The sequence below is a fragment of the Psittacula echo genome (genome assembly GCF_963264785.1).
Source record: "Psittacula echo genome assembly, chromosome: 6".
Lineage (NCBI taxonomy): Eukaryota > Metazoa > Chordata > Aves > Psittaciformes > Psittacidae > Psittacula > Psittacula echo.
In genome coordinates this window covers 15,300,178-15,313,908 of record NC_137743.1, presented here as the reverse complement: position 1 = coordinate 15,313,908, position 13,731 = coordinate 15,300,178, and the positions used below count along the sequence as shown (strand labels likewise).

The window sequence follows — 13,731 nt, the reverse complement described above, 5'->3', positions numbered from 1 at the left end:
CCTCCAGTCCTTGGAAACATGGGAACTTCTGGCTTTAGTGGTGTCTGAAGCCCTGGCAGAACTGGGTCCTGCCCCATATTTCCCAGGTCTGCCCCATCTCACCAGCCAGCACAGAGCACTCCTTGGCCATAACCCAATACCCTGGCTCCTTAGCCATGCCAGAAGCCCAAGATGAGAGGCTGCTCCCAAGGGTGCCATTGCCTCCTACAGGGAGGGCAGGGGGCATCTTCTCAGCCACCCCACATGCTGGGTGGGAGAGATAAAGAAATACCAGAATAAATAAATACAAGTGGCAAAGAGGCCTGAAATGATGCTGTCGTTTGCTGGGAATGAGAGACACAAGTGTAATTTAGGTTTTGATATTATCAAAGTCTCGCTGCTCTAAAACAGCAGGGCACTCAGTGCCTCATTAATAAAGGATAAACTTGGAGTCTATTTACAATGCACTTTTTGGGGTTATTTACACTCCATTATACATATGTAATGCTGCACATATTTACCGCTCTGTTCTGCTGCCGAGAGCAGCCGAGTCAGAGGAAGGCAGAGTGGGAAGCAGCTGATGCTGCAGCGCAGTGACCCCCCTTGGGCTGCCCTTTAAATGGCTCGAGATGCAGGAGAGCCCCAAGCCAGCTGCTGAGGATGGAGAGACTGGGACCAGGCACTGGGAACCAGTGGGCCCAGCACCCACCCCATCTCTGGAGGCACCCCAAGGCTTTGCTAAGGAATGCAGAAGGGGTGAGCTCCTCACCAAGTGACCGCAGACCTTCAACTGTGACTGTCACAGAGTGACCAACTAGAAAAAAGGGGGCTGAATTATTTGCAACAGAATAAGTGATGCTTGCATTGGCACTTGAGGGGTTTGGTCACACAGTGCTCCCCACTGCCTGGCTTTTACCTTCTACCAAAGCAGAATATCCCAGTTTCCCTGAGCAAACCATAGTTCCCTGAGGGTCTGTTGCCCTGGGAGCCCCAAGCCCATGGTGTTTGTGGGAGCTGCTGTGAGGATCCTGGATCATACGACTGCCGTACCCAGGAAACTGGGCAGCCTCCAACACCTGCAGGATTCAGGACAAAGACATGGGAGAGCACCTTGGGGTCACAGCAATTCATGAGGTACAGCAAAGGGTCCCCTTTGAAATCAACGAAGTTTGGGAGGGTGCAGGGGTCCCACGGGAGTGCTCTCTGTGGGGCCAGCACACAAGGCTGGGCAGAAACGGGCATCCAGCAGGCTATGAATGGGCATGGTGATGGAGTGTTACCCCCGGCTCTGAGCTGCTCCATGTCCCTTCAGCCACAGCCTCTGGGTTTGCGTGAGCACAAGAGAGCAGTGGCCATCCTACCACCCTGCCTAGGAAGTGTGGGGCAACTCTAACCTGTCCAGCCAGGCACTGTGAGGAGGCAGACAAGCTCCCCATCCCATCCTGCTCCTTCCTGGCACTGGAGGAGCACTCATGCTTGCCAGCACACTCCAGCTTGCTGCTGTCCCAGCCTGGGCTTGCCAAATGATGGCTCTGGGTGCAATGCTGTTTATTAAACTGCTCACACAGGGCAGCTCTTGGCAAGTCCACAGGAGTGATGTGAACCCCTTACTCCAGGAGGACATCTCTTCCAACACAGGGGTGGTGGACAATGGTTGGTGCAACCATGGCTCCAGGCTGCACCATGGTGAGATGCTCTGGGAGAACCAGAGCTGATCAAGTTCAAGCAAATTGGCCTCCACTTCCCTCCTCGGCCCCAATCCTCCTCCACCATCCCTGTCCCCTTCCCAGCCCACCCACATCAGAGGAGGTTGGAGTCTTTGTCCTCCAGGGAGCTGCTCTCCAAGGCCCCGTAGCCGAGTTTCTTCATCCGAAAGTGGGCTGGGATGGAGAGGAAGGAGCGGCGGGTGGCAAAGATATGGCTGATCTCCATGAAGGTTTTGTTCTTGGTCTCGGGGATCACGAGGTAGATGTACAGGGCCACCAGCAGGCAGACACCACAGAAAACCAAGAAGCAAAAGGCACCAGCTGACATCTGGGAACAACAAGAGAGCAGGGATGGGGCAGGGAGCCAGGCACCCCCAAGTTGGGCATGGCAGGAGGCAGTGTCCCCTCCCATCACCCCTCCCTGGGCTGGTTGTCCAGCGCTGAGCTGAGCCAAGAGCATGGGCATCCCCTGGGTTAAGCCTGGCTTGGCACTCTGTCCTGGGGGAGCAGCAGGGCTGTGTCCATCCCCGCCTCCACCTATGGCCCCTCCAGACCAGTACCTGCAAGAAGGGGAAGATGAAGCCAATGGTGAAGTTGCAGAGCCAGTTGAGGGACCCCCCAACAATGTAGGCAGCCGGGCGGTGGGACTGCGTGAAGAGCTCTGCTGTCATCAGGAAGGGGACGCCGGCTGCGGAGGGAAGGGACATACTGAGGATATGGGGGACAGGGTCCCTCTGGCAACCCTGGGGTTGGCAGGCCCTGCCCATCTCAGTCCTTTGGTCAAAGGGCTGGAGCCCAGGAAGACCCATGGGTCAAAGTGGTGATGGTGGGAGGGCTGGAGGAGCTGGGGAGCAGAGGACCAGGGTCCCCCTTTGGGATCAGTCTCGGTGGGTGGTGATGTCCCCCACGGCATGCCACAGTTGCACCTTGCTGAGTGTCGAGGTCAATATCACAGGTTACTTGACTGGAAAATTTCAGACCAAGTCAAAACTGAGGACCATCTGGATACACATTTTGCAGTAATCTGCCTAAATGCTGATATATCAAATCTCACGTAGATCACAGGCGTAGAGAAACATGTTCCTGGTACCCTCCATAATGCCCTTTCCATCCTCCCTTGCTCAAAATGGTTCAGAAAATTTACTTCTATTGATCAGCTTCTATTGATGCTGAGGCTGATTTAGGCAGGAAAGAAGCAACCACATTTCCGAGCATCAGGATTCCCTGCAGGACACAGAAACTCCATTTTCCAGCATGCTTTTCCCATGTTCAATTTAAAAAACCGGAATGACTGAAAATGACTTCCCAAGGCAACTTGGCTGCTAAAACTGGACACAGGTTGTGGCTACTTCTCAGTAGGACTCAATCCATCACTGAGCTGGCAGCCTTGGATCCCAGGCTGTCCCTTTGCTGGAGGGCAGGATCCAAGGTCCAGCACACATCCCAGGGCACATGGGGACCTGGCAGGGAGCTGTATTTGATGTAGTGACACGCTTGAGGTCCTGCTGTCCAGGACAGGACTGACTGGGACCTCTTTAGAAAAAATGCTCCAAGGGAAAAGAGGAACCAAAACCAAGTGCTAGGAAGTGAGGGAGGAGCAGAGCCCCTCACGGACTCTTACTCACAGCTCACCCAGGATAGAGATATATATTTTTTTGGTTTTAAAACTCCTATTCATCATTGTTTGTGAACAATGAGCCATTAAAATCCTAATTAAAGATGTAATTACAGTGAATAAAGTCTGGGCTGAGGATGAATTATAGATCTGTTAACAGCTCTGCTAATACATCAACTGGGTAAACCAGTCCAGGTTTCACTCCTCGCTGTTCGAGCCTGGGCTCGGTTAGGGGCAGGACAGTGCTTCCTGTGATAGCCACACTGTGATGGGAGTGAGTGACAACTCCAGAGGGCCTGGGAAAGGCTGCCAGGGTTTTCTCCCTGTTTGGCCCAGGAGCGGGGATGAAGAGGAGGAGGTGGAGTGTGCCCCAGACATGTATGGAGCTGGAGGGGCTTGTGGCGGGGTCTTGCTTGTAGGGTGCAGTGTGATAAACCAGGGCCTGGCTGCAGGGAAGGAGCGAAGGAGCTGGTCCTTCTGCCTGCCTGCAAACCCCGCTGCTCCCTGCTTCCCTGGGACCCCCCATTTCCACTGCCCACCCCCCATTCCCACTGGCCTCAGACCTACCTGGTCCTATGCAGAAGCCTGCGATGGTGCCAATCACACAGACAACGCCAGCATAGCACATCCAGGGCAGGGTGGTCTGCGAGGAGACACGGGGCTGGGGGTGCTACTGGTGTGGTGGCCCTGAGCTTCATGCCTGGGGTCCCCAGGGTGAAGCTTCACTGCCTCAGCTTGGTGGTGGCCCTTGGAGATGGTGGCCATGCACCCATGGGGAGATGCAGGCAAGCAATGGGTGGTTTGGGGCAAAGCTGGTGAGGGTCAGCCTCAGCACAGCTCAGTGATGCTGAGGTGTCCCCAGTGTTGTGGGAGCATCCCTCAGGAGCAGGCAGCAGAAGAAGGGCCCTGCAGAACTCTCCACCTCCCCTGGCACCTTCCTGGGTACAACTATTTCTGCAGAAAAGCTACCACAAATGGCAGGGTTTTCCCCATGTGGATTTGGGGTTTCTTCTTTGTTGTTCTTTTCTCCAACTTTTCTTTAACTTTGAAGGGAAAACACTGCTTGGAAGAACCAGTGCAGCCCTCATTTCCATGCACATTGCCTCCCCTGGGGTAATATCCGTCCCTTCATCACCCAGCCCTCATTAACACACCAAGGCTCCAGCCCAAGCTTGCCCTCGGGAGGGGTGGCTGCAGACCCTACCTGCAGCAGCAGGGAGATGGTGATGCCAGCCAAGCAGATGCCCATGGCACAGAAGCCGGTGATGAGGAGGGGCCGCCGGCCCAGCTTCTCGATGGTCAAACACTGCCGAGGGAGAGCAGAGATTGATGGGGTGGTGGGGAGCCCCCCACCAGGACAGGGGCACTCCCAGATCCAGCTGAAGGTGTGAGGATGCTCTCAGTGGTATCTAGGGGTTGGGGTACCCTGAGCTCAGGGCACAGGGCTGGGGCCAGGGCATGAGAAAAGCCAGGACTCTTTACAGGCTGCTGAAGGAAGTTGTGAATGCCCCATCCCTGGCAGTGTTCAAGGCCAGGTTGAACAGGGTCTTGAGCAACTTGATCTAGTGGAAGGTGTTCATACCCATGGGAGGGGGGCTGGAACTGGATGACCTTAAAGTCCTTTCCAACCCAAACCATTCTATGATTCTATGATTCTGAGGTCCCCAGGTGAGCATGCACTGGGCAGCAACAGAGTCCTGCAGAGCCCCATTAGGGTGCAGAGTCAGGGCTGGCTGGGGTGTCCCCATGGTCACATTTACACCGGTGCAGAGCGGAGGTGCTGGTGTGGGCAGAGGGTGTGTGCGGGGCAGAGGAGCAGGGTGCGGGCAGCAGCACGGCTGGAGCAGGCGGGGTATTGACAGCAGAACAAATGCCTCTAATTTTATACCCAATCTCGGCACGTCCGTCGGGGGCCATTTGCGGGGCTACTCCTGAGCGATCTGGCTGCGTGCCGGGCGGCTGCTGGGAGCTGGGGCAGCTCCACAGCCAGGGCAGGGGAGAAGAGGGCACCCTTGGAGGGGCAGGGGGGTGACCTGGGAGCCCCACTCTGCTGTGGGTTGAGCTCTAGGGAGAGGGGAGCAGCCCCTCTCAGCCCCCGTTTTCTGGGAGCAGGCACCCGCCATCCATCTCTGTAATTGTCAGGGAGTGGATTTAGTGCCGGGTGGCTCGGGCTGGCCCCGGGTGACACTTGCAGATGGGACAAGGGCCATAAATCAGCCTGGCCCAGTGCTAACTCTCCAGCTAAATAAGGCCTGGCTAAGGGGGGCCATGGCTGATAGCCTGGGGCCAGGCCAGTGCTTGTCTGGGAGGGGCAGATGGGGACATGTGGCTCTGCTAACAGAGTGACAATGAAATCAGGAGCCAGAAGGAACCACTTAACCCCCTCCATCACCTCCAACCTGCTCCTTGCCTGGTGTCTCCCCCCCAAGCTCCCTGCTACCCACTTACCTCAAAATTCTCCCATTTGTTCTGGATGAGATCCCATAAACTTAGCCCCTCTCATTCCATCTTTCCACCTCATTTTCCTGCCAAACCCTTTGGCCCCCAGCAAAGGGGCTGTGCTGTGGCACAATTGGCATTTGGGGTCCATCCACACCACCCCCCATTTGATGGTGCTGGGAGCTGGCAACAAGGCTCTGACACTGAGGGGCTTGTCGATCTGTCCGTCCATCACTCACCCCAATCAGCCCAGCAACAACTTCAATGGTGCCAGTGCCCATGGTGACGTAGGGGATCTGGGATACAGGGATTCCGGCGTTCTCGAAGATGGTGTTGGTGTAAAACCAGATCTGCCGAGGAAGGGACTTGGTGTGAGCTGGGGGGACGGAGCCATGGGATGCTTGAAATGAGCTGCCAGGTCTCAGCTCAAGCCCTGCAGAGCCAGGTCCCGGGGTGAGGACTCTGCAGGTCTTACAGCATCTATCCCAGAGAGCTGCATGCCGGCGTTCACCACCACCACCGACAGCGTTTGCCAGTGCACAGAGCGGTCCCACAGCAGCTGCCACACAGAGACCGTCTCCACAGAGGAGAGCGACTGCTGCTCCGCCTTCATCTCCTCGATCACATCCTGCACATCTGGTGTCCCCAGGAACCGGCACAGCGCTGTGGGGAGAGCAGGGGTCATAGCCGTGGTGCTCATGGTTACGGCACATGGAAAGGTCTTGGATCTGCCTTGGCTCAACCTCCCCACAGGACCTCCCTGACCCATGGGTCTGGGCATCCATAGGAACTGAGGAGATGCCTCACACACGGTGATGGTACCATGGAAATGCTGTGGTGCAACTGGGTGGGACAGAAAGGCTGAACCTTATGGTGAGCTCTCCAGTCTGGATGTAGAAGGATGCTATGAGGATGCAGAGTGGTCTTGGAGACCTTGGACCAGCACTGGTCTCCCCCAGGACATCTGCTCACCCCTGGTGGTCCCGCAGATATCATCCCTCTCTATCAGCAGGTACCGTGGGCTCTCAGGGAAGCAGTGCAGCAGCAGGAGCTGGAGGGAGGCAGGAATGACCACCACTGACAGGAAAAGGGGCCAGAACCTGTCCTGAAAGGAGTCGAAAGGGGATGTGTCATGAGGGGGGCAGAGCAGGGTGCAGCACACATGGTTGGGGCACTGTGCTCACCTCACCCAGCAGCTCCGGGAGGCCCAGGACCTGAGCAGAAAAAACCCCCAGGCAGATGAAGATGCTGGGCACGAGCCCCAGGAAACCCCGCAGGTTCTTGGGGGCGATTTCTCCCAGGTAGAGGGGCACCACACTGAGACAGATACCTGGAGGGACAGGAGGGACTGAGGTGGAAGAGGCACTGGGGAGGAGGGTGTCAGTGCCTAGCCAGGCTCTTGGTGCATCTCCTCCCATGCCCAGCATCATCCACACCTCCCCTCCGCCAGGGAGGTGGCTTTGTCTGGCCCATGGAGACCTCCACAGCAGAGCCTGTGGCCATGGGGAATAGGAAGTCTTCTGCAGCTGCCTAGGAATGGCTTGTAGGGCACAAAGCCATGAGGAAGGGGCTGTGCACAGTCCCACAGCCCAGGCAGCACCTACCTGAGTGGATCCCTGTGATGCAGCGGCCGATGATCACCATCTCAGGAGACCCCAGATCCCGGCTGAAGCCCATGAAGCCGCCGGCCAGCAGGACGAGGAGAGAGCTGCGGCTCAGTGCACCGTTCCTAGTGGGCACAAGCAGCAGGGCAGCCCCCCAGCCCCATCCCGTCTCTCGACCACACTGTCCCATGTCACCCTCTTACCTGCCGTAGCGCTCCACCAGCACCCCCACCAGCAGGGAGCCCACCAGCCCGCCCAGGGAGAAGGTGGAGACGGTCAGGGAGTAGAGGAGGGTCAGGGGGCCGGGGGCCAGCCCGTGCCCGTACCTCTGGGACCATGTGGAGTTGTAGAAAGCCTTTATGTGCTGAAGGGCAGAGAGACACAAAACAGGCACCAGATGTGTTGGGAGAAAGGGGAAGACAAGGGATGACAGCCCCCATAGAGAAAATGTCATGGGTTTAACAGCACTGCAGGAGATGCAGGGCAGGATGTGACTGAGGCTGGCTAGAGTATGCTGATCTGGTTGCTCAACCAGCCTCAGCACCAGAGGGGTTTAAGGACAACTTGGAGATGGCATAGGCAAAGCTGGAGCTGGAGGAAGGCTGTTGTGGGGAGCTCCCGTGTCCCTACCATGCCATTCCCTTCCCCAGACCTCTCCCGCTGGTAGCCCAAGGGAAATGCCAGCACTTTGGTGTGGGATTGCTGGGTAGCAGTTCCCCTATCCTCTCCGGGAGGGACACAGAGCCCTTCCCCTGCTCCGGAGAGGCTTCCTGTCCCTTACCACCGCAGGCGAGTTCACCACGGCCAGGTTGTAGCCATAAAGCATGGAGGAGCCAAACGACACCAGGAGGGTGACTGACAGCAGGGGAAAGGTGAGGTGCTGGGAGAGAGGAAGAGGGATCAGCAGAAGGTCACTTGTGGCATGAGCTGCGTTGGGTCACTGCCCTTTTCTAGTAGGGATGTCCCTGACCCAGAGCAAAGACCCCAGCGTGATGGAGCCCTGTGCTGAGCACTGCTCCATGCCACTGCCCAGCACCAAGCCCAGAAGATCCAGCTTCCCCGTGGCTGATCTCCTGGCTGAGCAATAAGGCTTTACCCTGGAGCTGTGAGGGAGCAGCGGGCAGAGGGAAGAGACACCCTTGTCCCTCTGTAGATGAGGACCCCCAAATGGCGGTTCTGCGAGCTGTCCCACACATACCCCCAACCAAGAATGCCCAGCCCCACTGAAAGGTCCAGTTCCCTGCAGCAGATCCCATCCCTCCCCAAATGCACCCACCTCCTACACCCTGACCCTCACCAGCACCTCTGCCACATCCTCTGGTGCAGGAGGGCCCTCGGGTCCCGGACGGGGCCAGGGTTCACAGCAGGACCAAAAGGCATCCAGGCCCCCCCCAGCCGCAGGGGCACCCCTGGGGTGCTGCGCCCGCTGTCTCCCCTGCAGTAACGTGTGCGGGGTGAGCCCGCGTCCCCCGGCAGCAGCCCCGCGTCCCAGCTCCCAGTGCCTGGCCCCTCGCAGCTTCCCCCCAGCACAGTAGCAGGATCCGTAGCACCCAGCAGCTCCCGGCTCACGCTCAGCAAATCCCCGCTAACCCCATCAGGAATCTCAAGCCGGGAAAAGTGGCCGAGAGGGGAATGTCAGAGCAGGGGCCGGGTTGGGTGGGGGGCAGACGGGGAGCAGGGATGGGGCAGCCCCCCCAGCCCGCAGGGAGCTCACCCCAGTGATGTCCCCGCCGGGCCGCGGGGTCTCTTTCCCGACCGTTCGGACGAGGCTACAGCCGGAGCAGGTGGAGGGAGGAGGAGGAGGAGGGGAGGGAGAAGGCAGCCCCGGTCCGGCAGGCTCGCTCGAGTCTCTCATTTTTAGCTGGGAGGAGGAGGGGGAAGAGGGAAGGGAAGGGAAGGCAGGGCCGGGCAGGGCAGGCAGCCTGGGTGCCCCGGGGCTCATTGGAGCCGCCTGAACGGCCGGAGGAGGAGTCCAGGTCCTTCTCCCTCACCCCTCCCTGTGCCGGGGGCAGGGGCAGGCCGGCACCTCCGGTCTGCACAGCCGGGGAAGAGCGGAACCTCCGATGTGATGCTCTGGCACCGTCGAGAGGCCCCACATGTCCCCCCTACAAAGCGGGATGGCCCCAGGGACCATAAGCAGGGCAGCATCCCTGCATCCCCACCGAGGCTGGGGGAGAAGGGGTAGCCCCACATCACCCAACCCCCCCAATCACCCCCCTAGCCCCTCTCCCACCCTGGCAGATGTGCCCCATCCATCCCCTGCGAGTCGGGTAGGAGGGCTGGTAACCCACCCAGCCATGGCTCAGGACAGCTGCCTTCCCCGGACACAGAGGGGGCAGGCCCCAGCCCCAGAGATGAGAGAACTTGGCTCATGGCAGCAAAGAGGAATCCAATTTTGCTGTGGCCAGGAGCTGCCTCCCCTGCTGCTAATGAAGTGCCTTTAATTAGCAGCCTAATAGCAAGCTCTTAATTTGCAGAACAGCCAGTTGAAAGGATGGGGACCCCACTAAGCCAGGGCTGGCAACAGCTCCAAGGGCTTAAAAGGGACAGGCTGTGACTTGGCCCCACCATGGGAGGGTCACAGCCACATTCCCATTCCTACAGCCTGCCAGTGTTCAGCTTTTCCCCAGGCAGGCACCTGCTCCAGAGCTCCCCTCCCTCACTCAGGCTCAGTTTCTTCATGTCTCACCACCTTTACCTTTGTACACGTGTGCTGGGTGACTGCAGAGACCTGGGTGACAGAGCCACAGTGGGAAGAGACCTGCAGGGAGTCACAGTCCTTCAGTGAATGGTCCCATTTCGTTCCCAGAGCAGCAGGATGAAGATCCATTGATCAGACATGCCCCTGGGTGAGATGACCCAGCAGGAGGAGGACATGCAGCCTGTGGGTACCAGCCATGCCCAAAGTACTTGCCTTGCTATGGGGGCAGCCCTAAACACCCCCAGGACTCACCCCAAGCCCTGTGCTAGGACAGGGCAAAGCATCAGACCGAGAACAGGATGATAAGCCAGGCTATGCTGCATCCATACTCGCATTCCAGTCAGCCAGGTACATGGCTTGTTTCTTGGACAAGCACCTGGAGGGTTAAATGTGCCCAGTGCAGTGGCCCCTGCCATCCTGAGGAATGGCCCTCCTGGATATTCCCAGCCCTTCCGCATTGAAGTCTTTACCCATCCAAAAGACCAGGGCTTGGATCAAGCAAGGACATCCTCAGGATGTTGCTCCAAGCCAGGAGGGTGGCCACTGCCTTGATTTAGAGAATAAATTTGGGTTAGTGCCACTGGTTGCCAGCAGCGGCTGGGATGCTGGGAGCAGTGGTTTACCAGGAGATGAACAAGTGAGAAACACGTGCTGGGGGAGGAAGGGGGAGGAGGAGGAGGAAAGCCTGGGGTGCCAATTAAGGGTCACTAGGGAGCTGGGTTAATTGGAGACACTCCTGTGACCTGACCCGGTGACAGTGACACACGGCAAGACAAGTGCTGGCGAGAAACACCCGCTACTCTGTGCTCCGAGGGAGCTCATCTCTGTGATTTACATGTGTCTCTGTTCTTCCCCTGCCTCGGTGCAAGGGCTCCCTGGCTAAAACATCACACCCCTGTGGCTGGGAAAGCGTCTGTGAGCCCACAAACCACCCTCATCCCCTCCCACTGACACCCCCAGGAGCTCCCATCCCACTCCTGCCTCGCTGCTGCCCCAGTCCCCAGAACTGTACCTGTCCCAGTGTTCCACAACATGGGACGGATGCTCATGCACCTCCTCTCCTTAAGGTATTGCACACACAGCACCTGGAGCATGCAAACAAACCCAGGAGGACCAAGAGAGGCAGGTCAGCAAGAGTCAGTTCCAGCATAAATACTGCATTTGCCAAAGACAGGAGGATGGGGATGCTGTTGGGAGCCCCGAGCTTGATAGTGTGGTGCTGTGCAGGGTCCCAGCAGAGCCCAGCTCCCCATGGTGTGAGCAGAGGATGGAACCATCCTGCCCAGGAAGTGTGTGTGGAGGGGAAGGACAGAGCCAGCACCATTGCAGTGGCAGAGAACCTGGTGCCTCCTGCCTCCTTGCACAGCTCCCCAGGACCACACATGAGATCCCACACCAATGACATGAAACACAAAAAATAGCATGAGGATATCTGCTCATAAATCCAGGGCATCTGGAAGGAGTGGGGAACGCAGCAGTGGGTAAGACCCACTGGAAGAGTCTGTCCTCTTTTCCAAGGGGAGATGGAAATCCCTCGGGGGGAACATGGTTGTCAGTGCCACCTCTTGATGTTCGCGCAGCACTGCCTTGTCCAAACTAGGACAAAGTCTGCAAGGAAGCAGTAAGTGGCTCAAATGCAGGCAAAAAGATTAATGGTTTAGCAGCCACTAACCCCCATCCCTGTGCTGGGAACTCGGCAGCACGGGCAGAGCCGCTCACAGACATCTCCACAGCCCCAAAGGTCAGAGCAGTTTGCTGGCACTGCCCTTTTGGAATTGACACTGCAGAAAGGGAGATGCTCCAGTAGCCTCTCCTACTTGCTGCCTCCTTGGGGAGAGACCTTGCTTGACCTGCCTCTGTAAATGCCAGCAGGGTGGGTTGGGCATGGGACAGGGGATTTTGGACACATCCGCTGCGTGATGTTAACCAGGGGCATGAGTTTCTGCAAACCACAGTAGCCTCCAGAAGGAATCAGCAGTGTCCCTAGTGAAAGCACTGCTCAGACTGCTGGCTCTGCCCTGTTGCACTCAAAGCCCATCTGACTCCGTTCTCCAGCTGCAGGAAAGCTATTTACGTGTACAAGTGAAACCTTTTCAAGCCCAGGTTTTCCTGGCCATATTCCTTATCCATCTCTCTTCATACTAACACAGTGCTATCCAACTGCTCAATTCATCCTAAACATCTTTTGTAACAATTGCGTTAATTCTAGCCCCACAGCTCTAAACTGGCCTATTTCCCCTTCCCCCAAAGTAGCTTAATACACCCTTGAAAGCATGTATAGGAGAGAATAAAAATAAATAAATAAGAGTAATTTCATTTTAAAGCTGTAGGTTGATCAAACGCTGTTAATTTGAAGCTATGGCAAACATTACTTTCCTCCTTCATTTGAAGTGGAAATAAGGCACACATTTTTAAACAAAAAGGGTAATTAACCACTGAATCTATTTAAGATAAGCTGTCTGGTGTTCGTTCTTTTCCAGTGGAAATTTACTATTGAGATTGCTTTCTTTCTCAAAGACTCTCTTTAGTACCTGAGATTTTGGATGCGATGCCAGAATTCCTGGGAGAAGTTTTCCAGCCTATGCCCACACCCTGCAGCACAGCACTGTCCCACTGTTAGAAATCTGGAATAAATACTCTGATCCTCATCTTTAAACATCAAGAAGAAGGGGAAGGACCAGCTAAGGAACAGCTGAAAATACCCACAAGGAGAATCTGTTTCTCGTAGGACTGGGTAGTATCTGTGCTGTTTGGGTACACGCAGAGACCTGGGTCTGTGGGTACAAAAAGGAAGGGTTCTCATTTGTGTGTGCTGGCAGTTACATGTTGTTCAAGTCAAGCTGCGTCCTGCATTACAAACTGATCTGAAACGATGGATGAAGCCTGTCACCACAATTCCTCTTCCAAATCTATTACTGGATGGGAGGAAAGAGCAGGGAGGGAACAGAGAAGGTTAAAGTGGTATAAATACAAATATATAGGAACACAGCCCCCAAGCCCTTAGCTAAACAAAGCACGCAGCCGCTGGGAACCCTGTCACAAAGAGAGACAGGGATTGGAAGTGATGGGAATCCTGCTCCCAGCGCTTCAGAAAAGCAGGAGCCTTCGCAATCTCCAGTCCCCTGCTGGCTCCCAAGAATGGAGCCAGCAGGGAGAGAGGCTGCAGATCGCAGGGGTTGGTTTGTTTTCTGACCACCCCAGGAGCCAGGATCTTAAAACTGGTGGCTTTTGTTTTAAAAGGGGCTGTTAAAGAAGGAAAGATCCAAGGCTGCTGTCTGAGGAGTGCTTTTAAGAGAAAGGTGTTCTGAGGGCAAGGGTGCTTGTGCTAAAATTCAGGCGAGCCATGAACATGACAGCATCCCAAGCCACGGAGCGGCATGGCGGTGCTGCGATATGTCAATTACTCACTCATTATGGAACAGCAGGATTCTGATTAGCTTATAAAACAAATTCACGCTTCTCCTACCAGGATCTTGCAACAGTACCCAGAAAAACACAGTCTTTATAGCTTCTCCCCCCACTTTTTCAATGGGCAGGATGGCTCCTGCTCTTGTGTAGTCAGTAACATCCATTCTCTGGCTTACAGGGCAGGCTCATTTGCCCCAGCCAGAGGCCACCAGCTATGAATGGAGAGTTTGTTAATTAAAAAGTATGCTGTGGTTTTAGGAATGTTTTTTTCCCGATTGC

General features: G+C 56.2%; 1 protein-coding gene across 1 annotated transcript; it reads right to left on the bottom strand.

Moving 5' to 3' along the window:
• Positions 1 to 1,779: 1,779 nt before the first annotated feature.
• LOC308222785 (solute carrier family 2, facilitated glucose transporter member 5-like) lies at positions 1,780 to 10,173 on the bottom strand (the record flags this gene model as incomplete). The annotated part of the gene is made up of 15 exons (XM_080621138.1): positions 1,780 to 2,013; positions 2,246 to 2,373; positions 3,868 to 3,943; positions 4,505 to 4,606; positions 5,979 to 6,089; positions 6,215 to 6,402; positions 6,712 to 6,844; positions 6,924 to 7,069; positions 7,344 to 7,468; positions 7,547 to 7,707; positions 8,125 to 8,223; positions 8,314 to 8,446; positions 8,641 to 8,945; positions 9,058 to 9,204; positions 10,042 to 10,173. The coding sequence occupies 15 exons, from the start codon at positions 10,171 to 10,173 to the stop codon at positions 1,780 to 1,782; spliced, it is 2,220 nt and encodes a 739-aa protein (XP_080477264.1).
• Positions 10,174 to 13,731: the final 3,558 nt, after the last annotated feature.